The sequence below is a fragment of the Helianthus annuus genome, chromosome 11 (assembly GCF_002127325.2).
Source record: "Helianthus annuus cultivar XRQ/B chromosome 11, HanXRQr2.0-SUNRISE, whole genome shotgun sequence".
NCBI classification, from domain to species: domain Eukaryota; kingdom Viridiplantae; phylum Streptophyta; class Magnoliopsida; order Asterales; family Asteraceae; genus Helianthus; species Helianthus annuus.
In genome coordinates, this window is record NC_035443.2 from 15,407,993 (window position 1) to 15,426,143 (window position 18,151).

The 18,151-nt window shown below is 35.1% G+C and overlaps 1 protein-coding gene across 1 annotated transcript; it reads left to right on the forward strand.

Annotated features, from left to right (window-relative positions):
* Positions 1-13,954: 13,954 nt before the first annotated feature.
* On the forward strand, positions 13,955-16,836 carry LOC110889767 (CASP-like protein 2A1). The gene is made up of 3 exons (XM_022137333.2): positions 13,955-14,227; positions 14,838-14,955; positions 16,457-16,836. The coding sequence occupies exons 1-3, from the start codon at positions 14,022-14,024 to the stop codon at positions 16,727-16,729; spliced, it is 597 nt and encodes a 198-aa protein (XP_021993025.1). The 5' UTR covers positions 13,955-14,021; the 3' UTR covers positions 16,730-16,836.
* The last annotated feature ends 1,315 nt before the right edge of the window (positions 16,837-18,151 follow it).

The window sequence follows — 18,151 nt, forward strand, 5'->3', positions numbered from 1 at the left end:
AAAAGTTTTGAGATAGCCACACTTTGAGATTTGTTCATTTTTTTTACCCTTTTTATTCATATGTTCAGAAATACTCACTAGAAGATTATATTTTGAACATACTTTGTCCATAATCACTTGAAGCAATGTTTTGAGAGATCTGACCATATTCGATCATGCATTCTTACAGATCTCACATTACCTATGATTAGGACTGTTTTGACACCTTATTTTCTCAATGTGTTTTGGACAAAGTTGATTTGGTCCTTTTGAAAGTACTCAACCTGCCTTTGAGCACATGAGAGATTTTGACTAAAGTTTTATTTCCCTCTTTTCTATGTCTGCAGTATACTAGTGTTTTAAATGAACACAAGTTCTGCTGAACTGAGGTACATACTTTAGTGTTTATTGAAAACATCACAAATATCGAAACAACAATTGAGATCAATATTGAAAGCATCAAACGATCCCATAATTTATCAGATATTTTACAGATCTGAAAACTATGAGTGACATATGCATGAAAACACTTGTTGTGTGAGATTTGTGTGTCATATGACATCTTGGTTGATTTACAGAGTTTTTGAATAACCAATTTGACCATGATTCACTCGTTACTCTGTTTTTCAACTGAATACAACCAATCCTTTAGTATCAATAACTTTTGAGCTGAACTGTTATGTCAAATTGATTGTTAGATCGAATTTGACTGTCCAAGCTCTGATACCAATTGTTAGGATCTGGGGCCGTCATGATAGTGTTTGTTTGCATAAAACGATTAATCAGAACATATGAAATGATATAAGTGCAGCGGAAATGAGTAGCAAACTTTGTAAACACAATCAAAGGAAAGTATAGATTGATAGACAATTGCTTTTCATTGAGTCGAAAGATTTACATAAAAACAAAAGATTACAATGCAAGCTTACAATCTAAACTCCCCCCCCAGCCTGATACACCAGAGTTGGTTGCACAAGATGAAAGGATGAATTGAGGAGAAGAACTCACTCAAAACGATCAAATATAACAGTACAGAATACTGTCATATTTATAGGCAAACCAAACTACTGATGAGCTTCAGCTGACGTCACCATGATAGTGACATCTAACGACCTAACAAACTATAAACACTGTTCTATACAAACTACTGACATGTAACATCTGATAAGTAGTAAAATGCAAAGCTAAGGAAAACTACTGCTTCACGTTCCACTGTTGTAGCCTGAGCACAGATGTTGAATCTTCAGTGCATTCTTCAAAGGTGATCAGTCTTTGAGAGAGCAGTGCTTGAGTCTTCAGCAGTACTTAGGAAACATCAGTAGATAGAGCATTAGTGTTTGTCTTCAGCAGTCGTTGGATAATCATCAGAGTTTGGTTTATCAGTCGTTGTAGTTGAGCAGCACTTAAGATCCATCAGCTGTTAGATAACCACTGTCAAGGGGAGAGTTTAGAGTAAACTTCTGCTTATTGTGAATCCATTTTTGTGATCAGGTTTTGGCTTTACATTATCTGTTCCTCTGATAGGGTTCAATCCCAACAGAAACAGATTGTTCAAAGAAATTCCATAACAACTATTATTACCGAATAGTTTAAATATCACGTCCCATACCGTGACCCATAAGATAATTAAGTTATTACAGACAGAGATGTTCTTCAAACAAAAACATGTTCCGACAACTCAGATTTAAATAAACAAATATAAATTGTCTTGGTTTCTAGACTCTTTCCTAGCCTCTATTTCACAGCAGGAAAAGCAAGTAAGCATCCTAAACACCTGTCACATACGTTAAAATAAAGTCAATACATATAATGTAAAGGTGAGCATACATGTCACACCCCAACCGATGGCGGAAACATCGGGATGAGACGAACAAATTGCTCAAAACAACATAACACTAATTGTGACAATATAGATTAAATCATTTTATTAAAACAAAAGAACAATACATTGTTTCAACATGATTAAAACATAAATCATCTTTCAACCATAGTATATTTCCTAGGTGAGTTTCTAGTCCACCCTAACTTGATTCTTGAATTCTTCATCTATCAACCTGCAACATGTATTAAAGTACAATCAACAAAAACGTTGGCGAGTATACAAGTTTGATACATAGCATAGTAGAATAAAATGTTTAAATGTGCTCATATCCAACATGAATAAAATGATACATGTTACTACTTTGCCATTCAATATCGTTCAACATCGTTCAACATCGTTCAACATCGTTCAACATCGTTCAATATCGTTCAATATCGTTCAACATCGTTCAAATATCGTTCAAATATCGTTCAACATCGTTTAACATCGTTCAACATCGTTCAAATATCGTTCAAATATCGTTCAACATCGTTCAAATATCGTTCAAAGATCGTTCAAATATCGTTCAACATCGCAATACCCTAAGACTCAAGGGCATTGAGATTAACACGTTCAACTTGCATAGCATAAGAGATTAACAAGCATCAAATTGTTTCATGTTTAAATGCGGATAGAGTGTGATTATAAAACAAGACTCAAGTGTTGTGTAATTTGAATATGGAATACATGTTGCACCCAAATGTGATTAAAACGAAAATGGGATCGAGTATACTCACCTTAGATTGCGTTGCGTTTCTTGAAAAAGAGATTAGAGAGTGAATTGGATCCAAGAGAGTTGTAACAAGCGCAAGAGATTTACCCTATTGTAATTTGGGAGTACGTTAATTTAAGATTGGTAAAATGATTTACATGATAATGGGAATTAGTATCAATGTGTGAAATCTTAATTCGTTGAATGATAATATCTAACCAATAGAATGTGATGATTAAAATAATAATCTTAGTAATAAATATATTATTGGATACTACTAATAATATTATTGGAAATATTTCTGAATATGTAATAACAAAGTAAAAACAAAATTCTGATTATTTTAGATTAATAATAATAATAAATCTGATTAATATATATTAATAATAATTCTGATTAATTAATATATGTCAATAATAAAAATTCTGAAATTAATAATTTATAATAATATTACTTCAGAATATTAATTAAAAATATTAAGAGTTATATCTGATTATTAATAATAATGAAATAGATTAACAACAATAATTCTAATAAAAATTCTGCTTAATAGATACTAATAACAATTCTGTTAATATGTATTAATATTACTGACTATAAATAATAATAATATTAAAAATACTGATTTATAAATCTGATAATATCAATAATAATAATGGCTGAATTTTGTTAACATTAATAATAACTGAATTTTATCTGATAATAATAATAATAACTGAATTTATATATTAATAATTATAGTATATTATAATATATTAATAATAATTGGATTCATTTTATTAATAATAATAATAATAAATGGATAATAGTAATAGAACTGAAATGGGAGTAACCGGAGGATCGAGGAGTTTACCGGTCTGGGTTGTCTTCTCCGGCGAGTTCCGGCAGACGGCAGCAAGTCGGAGACCAGGAAGGTTCCGGCGATTGGTTGTCTTCTCCGGAGATGTACAGTGGGAGTGTCGAACAGAGGGTGTTTGCAGGTGGTCTCCGGCGAGGTGTGGGTGTGGGTTTGGAAGTGAAGGCGGAAGCCGGTATTTATAGTGTGGTTTCGGGTGGTCGATGAGAAAGGAAATAATCCGGTGTACATGGTAACAGTTCGTTTACATGGTAACCGGTGTTGATTATGGTGGTGATTAAATCGAATAAGGAAGGTAAGTGATTGATATGACGAAATTTCGGAATGATTCAAATTACCGAAAACAGACCGATCACAAAAGGAAAGGTCAAAATGTTGTTGCTGTAATCTTGTTTGGCGGCAAGTCTTTAAAAAGGAATGAGAAGAAATCGCGCATAAGAATGATTGATTTCCAATAATAACCGGATGTGGCATTCCCAGCCGAGCGGTTAGTATGTTTGTGTTTGTGTGAGGGGTCGCGAGTTCGAATCCTGTTAAGGGCGGTTCATACAAGGAACCCCGTTTTTGTTTCTTTTTTTTTCTTCTCTTAACTGAACTAACTGAGTTTTCTAACTCAGTTAGTGGTCTCCTTTATAAAAACTAACAAGGTTAGGCTTAACTAAGTTATCTTCAATGTTATAAGGGATTTACTAACTAAGTTAGCTTAAACTAACTTTGTTAACTAATAACCAATATAAATTTCTTTTATTCAAATCAATATTAATTTGAAAAAAAATGATAATTTATTTATTTAATTAATTAAATATTAATATATTTATTTAATATTAATAAATATTATAATTATTTGATTTAACCCAACTTTCTGGTAATTTACCGAATTAACGTACGAATTCCCGATTTTTGTCCGGTTTAGGGTAATCTCTTGGCAACGCTTGATTCAAGGACTGAGATTAGGATATCTTTCAATTGTTTTTACGTGTTTGACATAGTTTAACGTGTTTTAACGTGTAATAACATAACATAGTATTAAAACAAGCATATGATCAAAACAATGCATTTCATTATGATCCAAGTCTCGAAATACAAAATAGGGTAAAATGAGAGTACAACTGACTGAAATTGGAAAGTACAACCCATAAAGCTATAAATAGAAAGTTTAAAAAATACGGAACGTTACAGTCTCCCCTACTTTAGGAGATTTCGTCCTCGAAATCTTAGAGGAAAGACTTTAGAAAAGATGAATTTTTTTTTTTAAAAAACGAGAATAGATAAGACCTTGATCATAATGTTTGTTTAGGAAAAACTTGTTTTCATGAATGCACCATATAGCACCTTGTTTCACATAGAATTTCACATAGTATAACATGAATAAAGTGACATGAATTCTCACATAGGGTAACATGTATGATAAAAGCATGATAAATTTAATTTGTCCACGAGAGAGTATCATTAATTGTTTTAGGTTGCGACAATAGTGCGAAATGTGTATCCTAGCTAGAAATGAACGAAACGCTCAAACGTAAAACACATAATAATTGAGATAACATAAAAAGAGATTTAACGTAAAATATGGATTGTCACGGAATGTAACATACGACAATTCCAAAGTGAATCAAAGTCCTTTTCGAATTAAGGAAATGTGCTTTGGCCTATTAGACAAATACTCTCATCGAGGAGCGACTAACGATATTTGTCCTTCCAGTTACTACACGTCCTTAATCGATTGGGAAATCGAAACTTTGGCGAGAGCGAAAATCGAGGAGTGGGACTAGTTAAACAAGATGCGAGTATCACCTCTAACTTGATAACATCGTACCCTAATGTGGTTGGTACTTATCAAAAGATAAGGGTCCACTAGAGTATGAAATGGAAAACTCCCTTCAAGGTTTGGATATCACTCCTAACTTGAGGGTAGATTTCGTGCAAATTCAAAGTATAGCTGAGTGAAAATCATCACCAAGTGTGGGAATCACCCCTATCTTGATGGGTCTTTTCGATTGTGTTATAAGAGTGTCTTCAAAGCCTCCAAGTGTATTGTGTTAGCCTTAGGAAAGGCATGTATATTAAGAGCCCAAGAAAGTAGAGGGAAGCAAAGAAGATAGAAAGGAAGTTGTTTTAAGCAACACATAGTGAATAAGCTCTTAAACTATAGACTAGGCAAGGCATTCCTAATTCCCTATAGTTAGGGCTCTGATACCAATCTGGTATCAGAGTACTCCTACTATAGACTAGGGAAAACTAAGGCAATCCTACCCAATTCCCTATAGTTATGGCTCTGATACCAATCTGGTATCAGAGTATTCCTACTACAGACTAGGGAAAAGTATAGCAATTTACCTAATTCCCTATAGTTATGGCTCTGATACCAATCTGTCACACCCCAACCGATGGCGGAAACATCGGGATGAGACGAACAAATTGCTCAAAACAACATAACACTAATTGTGACAATATAGATTAAATCATTTTATTAAAACTAAAGAACAATACATTGTTTCAACATGATTAAAACATAAATCATCTTTCAACCATAGTTTATTTCCTAGGTGAGTTTCTAGTCCACCCTAACTTGATTCTTGAATTCTTCATCTATCAACCTGCAACATGTATTAAAGTACAATCAACAAAAACGTTGGCGAGTATACAAGTTTGATACATAGCATAGTAGAATAAAATGTTTAAATGTGCTCATATCCAACATGAATAAAATGATACATGTTACTACTTTGCCATTCAATATCGTTCAACATCGTTCAACATCGTTCAACATCGTTCAATATCGTTCAATATCGTTCAACATCGTTCAAATATCGTTCAAATATCGTTCAACATCGTTCAACATCGTTCAACATCGTTCAAATATCGTTCAAATATCGTTCAACATCGTTCAAATATCGTTCAAATATCGTTCAACATCGCAATACCCTAAGACTCAAGGGCATTGAGATTAACACGTTCAACTTGCATAGCATAAGAGATTAACAAGCATCAAATTGTTTCATGTTTAAATGCGGATAGAGTGTGATTATAAAACAAGACTCAAGTGTTGTGTAATTTGAATATGGAATACATGTTGCACCCAAATGTGTTTAAAACGAAAATGGGATCGAGTATACTCACCTTAGATTGCGTTGCGTTTCTTGAAAAAGAGATTAGAGAGTGAATTGGATCCAAGAGAGTTGTAACAAGCGCAAGAGATTTACCCTATTGTAATTTGGGAGTACGTTAATTTAAGATTGGTAAAATGATTTACATGATAATGGGAATTAGTATCAATGTGTGAAATCTTAATTCGTTGAATGATAATATCTAACCAATAGAATGTGATGATTAAAATAATAATCTTAGTAATAAATATATTATTGGATACTACTAATAATATTATTGGAAATATTTCTGAATATGTAATAACAAAATAAAAACAAAATTCTGATTATTTTAGATTAATAATAATAATAATAAATCTGATTAATATATATTAATAATAATTCTGATTAATTAATATATGTCAATAATAAAAATTCTGAAATTAATAATTTATAATAATATTACTTCAGAATATTAATTAAAAATATTAAGAGTTATATCTGATTATTAATAATAATGAAATAGATTAATAACAATAATTCTAATAAAAATTCTGCTTAATAGATATTAATAACAATTCTGTTAATATGTATTAATATTACTGACTATAAATAATAATAATATTAAAAATACTGATTTATAAATCTGATAATATCAATAATAATAATGGCTGAATTTTGTTAACATTAATAATAACTGAATTTTATCTGATAATAATAATAATAATAACTGAATTTATATATTAATAATTATAGTATATTATAATATATTAATAATAATTGGATTCATTTTATTAATAATAATAATAATAATAAATGGATAATAGTAATAGAACTGAAATGGGAGTAACCGGAGGATCGAGGAGTTTACCGGTCTGGGTTGTCTTCTCCGGCGGGTTCCGGCGGTCGACAGCAGTGAGGTTCCGGCGGCAGCAGCGAGTTCCGCAAACGGCAGCAAGTCGGAGACCAGGAAGGTTCCGGCGATTGGTTGTCTTCTCCGGAGATGTACAGTGGGAGTGTCGAACAGAGGGTGTTTGCAGGTGGTCTCCGGCGAGGTGTGGGTGTGGGTTTGGAAGTGAAGGCGGAAGCCGGTATTTATAGTGTGGTTTCGGGTGGTCGATGAGAAAGGAAATAATCCGGTGTACATGGTAACAGTTCGTTTACATGGTAACCGGTGTTGATTATGGTGGTGATTAAATCGAATAAGGAAGGTAAGTGATTGATATGACGAAATTTCGGAATGATTCAAATTACCGAAAACAGACCGATCACAAAAGGAAAGGTCAAAATGTTGTTGCTGTAATCTTGTTTGGCGGCAAGTCTTTAAAAAGGAATGAGAAAAAATCGTGCATAGGAATGATTGATTTCCAATAATAACCGGATGTGGCATTCCCAGCCGAGCGGTTAGTATGTTTGTGTTTGTGTGAGGGGTCGCGAGTTCGAATCATGTTAAGGGCGGTTCATACAAGGAACCCCCTTTTTGTTTCTTTTTTTTTTCTTCTCTTAACTGAACTAACTGAGTTTTCTAACTCAGTTAGTGGTCTCCTTTATAAAAACTAACAAGGTTAGGCTTAACTAAGTTATCTTCAATGTTATAAGGGATTTACTAACTAAGTTAGCTTAAACTAACTTTGTTAACTAATAACCAATATAAATTTCTTTTATTCAAATCAATATTAATTTGAAAAAAAATGATAATTTATTTATTTAATTAATTAAATATTAATATATTTATTTAATATTAATAAATATTATAATTATTTGATTTAACCCAACTTTCTGGTAATTTACCGAATTAACGTACGAATTCCCGATTTTTGTCCGGTTTAGGGTAATCTCTTGGCAACGCTTGATTCAAGGACTGAGATTAGGATATCTTTCAATTGTTTTTACGTGTTTGACATAGTTTAACGTGTTTTAACGTGTAATAACATAACATAGTATTAAAACAAGCATATGATCAAAACAATGCATTTCATTATGATCCAAGTCTCGAAATACAAAATAGGGTAAAATGAGAGTACAACTGACTGAAATTGGAAAGTACAACCCATAAAGCTATAAATAGAAAATTTAAAAAATATGGAACGTTACAATACAAGTTTGATAATAGCATATAGAGTTCGAATAGTTTACGCATAACCAGCACGTACACAGAGGAAAACGAAGCATGTTAATTATTGACATGTATCTATCGATACCAACGACTGCGGGTTGACTGTCCGAGACAGTTCGCAATACATGATTACCACCGTAATCCATGCAAGTAATTGTCCTTAACAACCCCCGTGTGAACGGGTGCTGAGTCCAAACTATAGTACTACGTTGCTAAGGCAGGTAGACAGCATTCCACATGTAAACATAACAACAAGCATTCATTTAGTCACGTAATACATGCAATCGGTTAGCGTTCAAATAGTTTGAATAGTGTGTTCGATTGTGATTTGATAAGTGACGTATGTAACACCCAAAAGTGCTGAAAGCAAAAAGGGTTCGAGTATACTCACAGCGATTGATTAATGGATTGAAGGGAGCGCTTGAAAGTAGAGTTAGCCTGAATAGTTCGATAGCTTAATGACGAGCAAAACGTAAAATGGAAACAAGAATAATGGATCGAGTAGCCTGGTCGATCGAACAGTAGGTTCGATCGAACGGGCTGTTCGTTCGGTTTGAAAGTCCGTTTGGACAGTCCTGTTCGATCGGCCGGTAGGCTCAATCGGCTGGACCGTTCGAGTGGATTGTTTCTTCCTCTGATGTGTTTGTCTATGATGGCTTGAACTTTTGAAGTTTTCGTTGTAGTATTTGAGAACACTGAAGTGTTCTTACCTTTCAGGTCGATCGGTCGAACGGTCTGTTTGATCGGCCGGCTTAACCGGTCGGTGGTGCACTTCAATAGGTGGTCCTCAGTTGGATGTCACTCGATCGAGTAGCAGGCTCGATCGGGTGGCACTCCACACTACGAACGAATTGTAAAATCGAATCATTATTGAAGCATAGTATCTCATGATCCGATGAGTAATGTTGACAAACGGTTGTTCGATCAAACAGTACCTCGTTCAATACCATACTTCATGAAATTGTCAAAGTGTGGGACCATGTGCTAGCCGATCGGCTGGCCCGGTCGATCGGCTGGTATGTCCGATCGGTTGGGCTGTTCGTTCAAACAGCCTAATCATTCGGCCAGCATTCTGACCTGGTCGGCCTTTCGTCTAACACTTGGCTGTTTTGTTTATAGACGTTATTTCGAGATTCCTTGACTACGAGTTTGAACAACGGAACCCTTGTACTTACCCATTCCTCCTGCTCGGATAGGAATCACCCAAGTCCGGCCGGTGAACGGTTCGGGACGTCGGTTTGATGTTTAACCCGAAATCGGTGAACCTCGTAGATAGAATCCGAATCTTGAACCACACACACATTAGAATGTTTAGTGAGTTGACTCAAGCTCCATTTCTACCGGTTTGAAGGCATTGAGTGTAAAAGAGTTGAAAGAAAGTTGGAAAATCTGTCTTTCAACATTTCACACCGTGAAATGTCTAGATCTATGCTAGATCTTAGTTTTTTTATGTGGAAATCGGTTAGTTCTAAGCTATCCATGATGGATTGAGGTCAAAACATGATGTTCTAGAAGAACACCATGATGACATCATCCTTGAATGCCTAGATCTTGGTGATTTCACGGTTAGAATCCAAGATTTGAAAGATAGAAAGGTGTAGAATCATGCATTGATCAAAAACGTACAAGAATTAGGATGAAAACGTACCGGAGTCGAGAGAAATCCGAGAAAAGGTGAAGAACAAGGGCTGGTTCGGTCAAAGCTTTCCAAAAGTGGAAAAGAAGACAATGACAGCCCTATTTATAGGCTTCCAAAAGGGGAAAGTGTTGACCGATCGGCCAGGATCCCTGGTCGGCTGGCCTGCTCGATCGAACAGCATGTTCGATCGGCCGGCCTGTTCGATCAGTGGTGTCCTGATCGATCAGCGCCCCTTTTCGAGTGTTTTTCGATGATTTTTGATATTTCGATTTCGAAGGAGGATGATACGAATACGATAGAGTTTCCTAATCAAATTACTTTCAGTCCTAACTACTATATCTAACATACAATCTTCTACATCTGATATTCGACTTCGATTTCGATTGAGTTCGATTGAGTTTCGAGTTTCGATTGATTCGATTAAATACCACACAAACATAAAGTAAACACGCACAAGTAACACATAGGGTACACACACACAAATATTACAACACCAATTTCGCATAGTTCGAGTCTCGAGTTCGATTGATGAGTCTATTAACTTGATTATTGATTGATTAACTTTATCGCATTGTTACTTCCTACTATTTTGGCCTTTAAACGAACCAAACGAACACGAACATAGTCATGTTCGTGTTTGTTCATTTAACTTTAACCGAACACGAACACGAACATTTAATCGAACACATTTTTTTTGTTCGTGTTCGTTCATTAAGAAATCGGGCATGTTCGTGTTCGTTTATGTTCATTCGTTTAAAGCCTAAACGAACAGTTCACGAACATAAACAAAACAAATGAACATAAAAAAAAATAACTGAACATGTTTGAATAAACAAGTCTAATATATTACATTTTATCCGAAAACACATCTAAATAAGGTTTCATAGATATATACTAATTAATTATATTTATATAACTAGTTATAAAACCTAATATTTATATAAATATAACTATTTATGTATTTATTAAAATTTAAACGAACATATATAAACGAACGTTCACGAACATAAATAAACGAACATAAAAGAATGTTCATGAACATAAATAAACGAACACAAGCTGTGTTCATGTTCATTCATTTAATTAAACGAACAAATTTTTTTGTTCGTGTTCGTTCGTTTATTAAATAAACGAACATAAACGAACTTCCCGCCGAACAAGTTCATGAACGTTCGGTTCGTTTACAGGCCTACTACTATTCACAGTCGTAAATCGGTCGCATTGATTAAACATTCGATCATTTCATTAGACAACACTTACTCCATATAATACAAAATACAAAAAGGACCATTTACAGTCAAAGAAATCAAAGTTGACTTGGACTTTGACTTTGACTTTGACATTTGAAAACACGAGGTGTTACAGCCAGCGTTGCCTGGCTTCCCTCGCCCAACCAACGCCCCCACTCCCCGCAGTCTTATGGGTATTTTAGTCATTTAGTCATTTTCCATTGAATACTAATTCCACAATGGTTTTTTAAACTAAAATTACTTTTATATACATCATTATTTTTTTAAAAAAAATTATACCATAAAATCAAGTATTTTTTATATTTAATCTGAGTACCATATTACTATACATTTTTTATAACAGGTGTGTTTTAAAAAAGTTACAAAAAGGTGTTTTATAATTGTGCTAGCTATGTAGTTGGAATGTGCTAATATGAAAAATGTATTGCGTTGATTTTAAATCTATACGTATGTTCTTATTTTGTTGTGTAATTCTTATGAGGATCAATATCAAAACAACTCACCCACATTAATCCCTTTTGTGCGATAAAGTTCACTTCCATATAAAACCTTGTTGTGCGATCAGCCTCGAAGACGAACAACAGATTGAATACGAACAAGCTGTTGTGCGTTCAGCCTCGAAGCAAACGTCCAACGATAATCAACAATCAACATCATCACCATATTTGGTAGGTAAAATCTTCTATAATTCTTTTTTGTATGGGTGTATAATGTTTGAGGGTTTTTGTGCTGGGTCGGATTGTGGGTTTTGTGTTGATAAATTGTTAATTACCATAGGGTTTTGTAATGTTTGATATATTGGGACTTTTTGGTGGTCTGTAAGGTGTTTTTCTACTGGGCTTAATGTTGGTTTTGTGCTGTTAAGTGTTAATTACCATAGATGTTGATAGATGAGTTGGTTGTTCATGTGCTGACATAGTGTGTTGATTATGTGTTAATTACAATAAAATACAAACAAACACTAAAAGTAGATATAATCAGCACATTGTGTTAAATCTGAAAACCAAAAGTAGATATAATTAGCACATCTGATGTGCTGATAATGGAGAATGATTGAGGATGTTGTGCTAATGTCGTTATGGAAAGAGGTCATTGATATTCTTCATAATACTCACCGATGTTGGAACCTAGTTCCGATAAATAAAAGCGTAGGTGGTGTGTGGAAGGTTATCGTTTCGGAAACCGAAAAAATAAAGGTGGGAGGGGTAAATCTAGTTCAGAACATTAAATGGTTGGTTGGTGATGGCAAGCGTAACAGATTTTGGATAGACCCCTGGGCCTGTAATCAACCTTTAAGAGACCGGTTTCCGTCATTGTTTAGGCTTGAAACAGAAAAGAAGTGCTAGGTTTGTGAAAGGTTAAGATGGAGGTTAAAGTTTTTGTGGGCTGTTAGGAATGGAAAATTCCTCCCAATGCTGCAGTAGAGATGGATGAATGGTCCGAATTGATCTCAGTTTTGGATAATATCGTCCTGTCGGGTGTGGATCGGGGGTGACGGGATAAATGGGTGTGGATCGGAGGTGACCCTGTGGAGTTTTCAGTGGGGGCTGTTAAAAATTTTCTTAGAAGTAGAGAGGATTACAGTAACAACTATGTTTTCAAATGGTCTAAATGGGTCCCTAAGAAGTGTAATATCCTTGTTTGGCGTGCGGAGATGGGTCGGATCGCCACTACGGACGCCCTTATCAAACGAAACTATTTTAATGGTAACGATTCGTGCGGTTTATGCGGTGATGGTGCAGAATCAGCTGTCCATCTGTCCTGCTCGTTTGGGGTGGCCTCGATACTGTGGTATCTTATCAGTCGGTGGTGTCATATTAGTCCAATCTACGTGGTTCACGAGTACTCGGGATTGGAGTGTAAAGCGAAAGGGATTCTTCATGGCATCATCATGGTGGTAAATAAAAGACGGTAAACAAAAGGGATTCCATATGTTGGTGCTTATGGAAAGCTAGGAATGAGAGAAGGTTCGACGGTAAACAAAAGACGGTCGTGGACATTTTTCAAGAGGTTAAATCGTTAGGTTTTTTGTGGTATAGTAGTCGATCTAAAAACAATGGTATCTCTTGGGCCAATTGGTGCTCTTTTAATTTAATGTAGCCGGGTTGCTTGTGGTTGGCTGCCCTCGCGAGGGTGGTCCTGTGAATAATAGTTACTTTTCAAAAAAAAAAGTACAAAACTCGTCTATTTTCACGCCAAAAGACATCACATGAAAAAGGGTGTTAAAGATAACGACAACGTCTAATTTTCAAAAAAAAAAAAAAAAAAAAAAAAACAAAAACAAAAATAGCCATCGAGAGTCATCTACATATGATTGATGATATGATCTACATTAAAAACAACACCCTTATTTTAATAAAAACATTAAATGTAACATCACCTAACTTTGCTAAATTTAACTTTCACCATTTATTACCTATAAAATGATATCCAAATGCTATATATATTAAGCCACCTCTCACAATCACAATCACAAACACAAACTCTTCTTCATCTCTTTCTACTCATCTTTGTGTTTAACAATGGCCGAAAAGAATAGCAATTTGGCTACTGGAACCTCTGGACCATGTCAAGAAGAAGATGGAAACTCCGGCGGCATCCGGACGGTGGAGATGCTGCTGAGACTATTTCCGGTGGGGCTGTGTGTGGCTGCACTAGTTGTCATGATTAAGGATTCTGAGACTAATGATTATGGCTCTTTATCCTACTCCAACTTCACTGGTTTTAGGTACTAATTTTATCTTTTTAATTTCATTTGATAATGTGTCGTGTTCGGGCTAAGCTGAACTATCTAACCCGTTTATTCATCATCATCATTATACTCAGTAAATCTAATTAATAGCAAAGCTAAGGTAGGGTCTGAGGATGAGAGAGGCTGCTTCTAGTGATACCCCCGGCTCGAATAGAGAGGCTGCTTCTAGTGATACCCCCAACATAAGACACATAACACTCAGCAATTGGGACAAAGGCCGATTTGTGCATGTGGCCCCCTTTTTCGGCTATCAACGCCACCACATGATGCATGACTAGTCGTCCGCCGCTTTTAACGTTCTTTTCACGAAATTAGTAAAATAACGTTAAAATTAGTGCAATTTCACTTTTGCTCCCTGAGGGTTACATTTTTATTTTTATTTTTTTTTTTTGAACGACAAATTTTTTTAATCTGTCGTCTGTGAGACTTGAACCCAAGATTTCCCCCGGCTCTTCCAAACTCAGTTGTTTAAAGGCTTTATCTTTATCAATGATGTACCACCACCCTATTGGTTACATGATTAATTTTTAAGTTATAAAAGATAATTTAATGTATTTTCTTGAAATTATGGGTTGTGATTATGCAGGTTTTTGGTGCATGCGAATGGCGTATTGGCTGGTTATTCTCTAGTGACAGCTGCTTTCACGGCAGTACCTCGTCCAATGACCATGCCTCGAGCCTGGACCTTCTTTCTCCTTGATCAGGTTTTCACCTCTCCATCACTTTTGTTTTTAAAAAATAATTATTAAAATAAAAATGTTAAGTTTGTAGCTTAGCAGTATCAAGATGTATAGTAAGACCGTAGTGGGCATCCTTTTTTTCAAAATTATCCCTCAATAACGCCAAATTCCGCCCATATCCCACCCCCTAGGCGTTTTCAGGCGTGATTTCGCCACTTTTGTGTTTTGGCGTGTTTTGAAACACGCTGAAGGGGCAAATCTTCGACCAATCGGAACGAGATGCAACCGTCATAAACAAATGGCTAGATTTTATTTTTTTTCTTTTTTTTACCTCTCACCCATATATATTGTGTAATGATTGGATGAGGCGTTATTGGGTATTACTCCCACTACGCCACTTTTGCAAAAACGCCCAATAATGTCTCCATGCTGACTGAACTGCCACATGGCAGAAAATACCCCAGGGTGGGGCATTATTCATCATACCACTACGCATTGTCTAAAACTACTTTGTTTTCCTATGTAGTTAAGCATTTCGAAACAAAAAGGTTTATTATCTAAAAATTGAAGCTTTGAGCCCACATATTTAAAATCCTTCAGTTTTTTTACTTTAGTTTGACTAAGTTTAGTTTACATTCAATTATTCATCTCGGACCCTATACCTGATTATAAAATCTTGTCCTATACCCGGCCTAAATAAGTATATATCGGGTAATTACTTGTTGGGTATCTAGTATATGGTATTGTGTTTGTGTATATCTATCAGTTTATCAAAAATATGTGTCGGGTATACCCCACCCATAACCCGATCCATCGGGTATCTATTAATCAATTACAATGTGGATGTCACCAAAAGATTACAAATAAAGCGTATGCCAATCTTGAAGACTAATATTTAGTTTTTAAAATCAATTGTAAGAGTGAGGCACTGGTCAATGATAGGAGACCCAGGTAAATTTGGGTTCGATCCTTGAGTCAAACAGGTTTTACCAGTAATTTCATCGTCGTGCCTACGGGCGGGTGGGTTACTGGTTTTTCCCCGGAATTGGTGGTGGACTCGGGTTACTCTCGGAGTACTCCGTTTGGTCCAGTGGGTGCCCCAAGAGTGCTCGGGATTGATTTTGTTGGCTGTTCAAAAAAATTGTAAGAATTTTGAAAAGTATAAAGTATATCTCTCTCAAGAAGTAGAGAAGTAGAGATACTGGAGTACTAAATGACGATTAGGTGCCAATAAAAAGGAAAAGAAAAAAAAGAATACTATGTAATTTGAGAATATCTCGTATTAAAAAATGGATAGCATTTTGGGTATATAACGTGTGTATACGTAATCGGATCGGGTAAATGAGTATTTCATCAAATCCCACACCTGTCTTATCCCTATAAAGAAAATATAAAAGAAATCACATACCAAATTACTCTACCCCATACCCGTCCTAAATTTTCGGGTTTCGGGTTTATTCATCGGGTTCAGATTCGATTGTCATCCCTAATATCATGTGTCTCATAGGATGTTTGATGTATATAGGTTTCTACATACTTGATATTGGCTGCGGGTGCCGTGACAACTGAGCTGACATTTTTGGCATATAAAGGCGACGTGACGGTGACATGGAGTGAAGCGTGTGGGACCTACGGTCACTTTTGTAAACAGGCAACAGCGTCAATCATCATCACTTTCTTGGTGGTGATTTGCTACATTTTACTATCGTTAATCTCATCGTATAGGCTCTTCAGCAAGTATGATGCACCTGTCGGGTACCGTAACAAGGGAATCGAAATCGTTGACTTTGGGAATTAAGATAGTTGACTTGTGAAAACTTGTTTGCTAATTTGTTTGGTTCCCATTCGTAAAGATAAATAATGTATGTTTATGAATGTTCTTCAAGCTATCTTTCTTGTTTGTAACTGTATTAATTGAACTAGACTTTTAAACCATATGATTTTGTACCTTTAAATAATGGTTAGAGTTAAATGTCATTTTAGTCCCTGTGGTTTGGGTCATTTTGTCAGTTTAGTCCAAAGATTTAAAACGTTATCATTTTAGTCCACTGGGTTAACTCCATCCCTTAATTTTGTTAACTAGAAAGGCATTTTGGTCATTTTATATTTAATTTTGTTAACTAGAAGGGCAATTCGACCATATAAAATGATCGAATTACCCTTCTAGCTAATATAAAAAATGAACGTAGTTAACCAAGTGGACTAAAATGGTAACGATTGAAACTATTTAACTCTATTCAAAGTTTCAAACTATTATGTATGGTTTCATTTGCAATTTCAAAGGCTTTAATATAGCAAAAGGTTTAAATACATGGTTTTTAAAATAGTAAGTCGTAGAAAAAGGTTTAAAGACAGTCTTTCAAAATAGTAACTATTATGTAAATTTAGTCAAAAGATAGCATAATACGATACCAAATTTTTTTTTAACTGTAAAGACAACATTAGCCCGATTATGTAAATCTTAACCCAACATTTTGGCCAACCAAGACTGTTGCAATGGTGTAGGTATCATTTGATCCATGAGATGTTTAAGACTTTTCTTATTGGTTTTAATATTGAAATGGTTCACGATCAAACAGTGATGCCAATGCTTGATGGCCATAAGGATTGCCATCAATTCTTTCTCATATACCGATAGGCGATAGAAGGATTGCCAAATTCGATGGAATTGATCAAACCGTGCTAGAAATTGATTGTTTCAATCGCGAACCAATAGAGGTGAATTTATTATCCAGAGTAGCTTCCGGAATACAAGCAACTTATCTGCTTTAGGCTAAAGGGTGTGGGGTCATGGTTGGAACATAATTTGCCATGTAGAAACATGAATAGAAGAATACACCACCCCCTTGCTTGATCCACCATGGTTTCCATGGATTAAACCATGGCAACCATGGTCCTAGTTTCCATTTTTCATGATGTACTTTCCTTTTTCTTTAGACAAAAATTAATTATAAAATAAATAAGGGGATAGTGTTTGGGTCATGACCACACCCTTAGGGTAGTGGTTTTAGATGGTGAATTAGAGATGGGTGACATGGTGATGATATGGAGGGTCATAATGGTTATATGGGTCATGACCACACCCTATAGCCTTAACAACCTCAAGATCCCCCCATTTCAGGTTTAAGACTGTATGAAGATGCTAACGGCATAACTTTCCGAAATGGATACCTTATTCAATAAAACATCAAAGAGATCAATCATAGTGATCTTGAATGTT

What these genes read in the sequence shown, in the direction of transcription:
- LOC110889767 (XM_022137333.2), top strand. Translation starts at nt 14,022, where the DNA reads ATGGCCGAAAAGAATAGCAATTTGGCTACTGGAACCTCTGGACCATGT. An exon ending in TCCAACTTCACTGGTTTTAG is followed by an intron (nt 14,228 to 14,837) that starts GTACTAATTTTA and finishes GTGATTATGCAG; the next exon opens with GTTTTTGGTGCATGCGAATG. An exon ending in CCTTCTTTCTCCTTGATCAG is followed by an intron (nt 14,956 to 16,456) that starts GTTTTCACCTCT and finishes TGATGTATATAG; the next exon opens with GTTTCTACATACTTGATATT.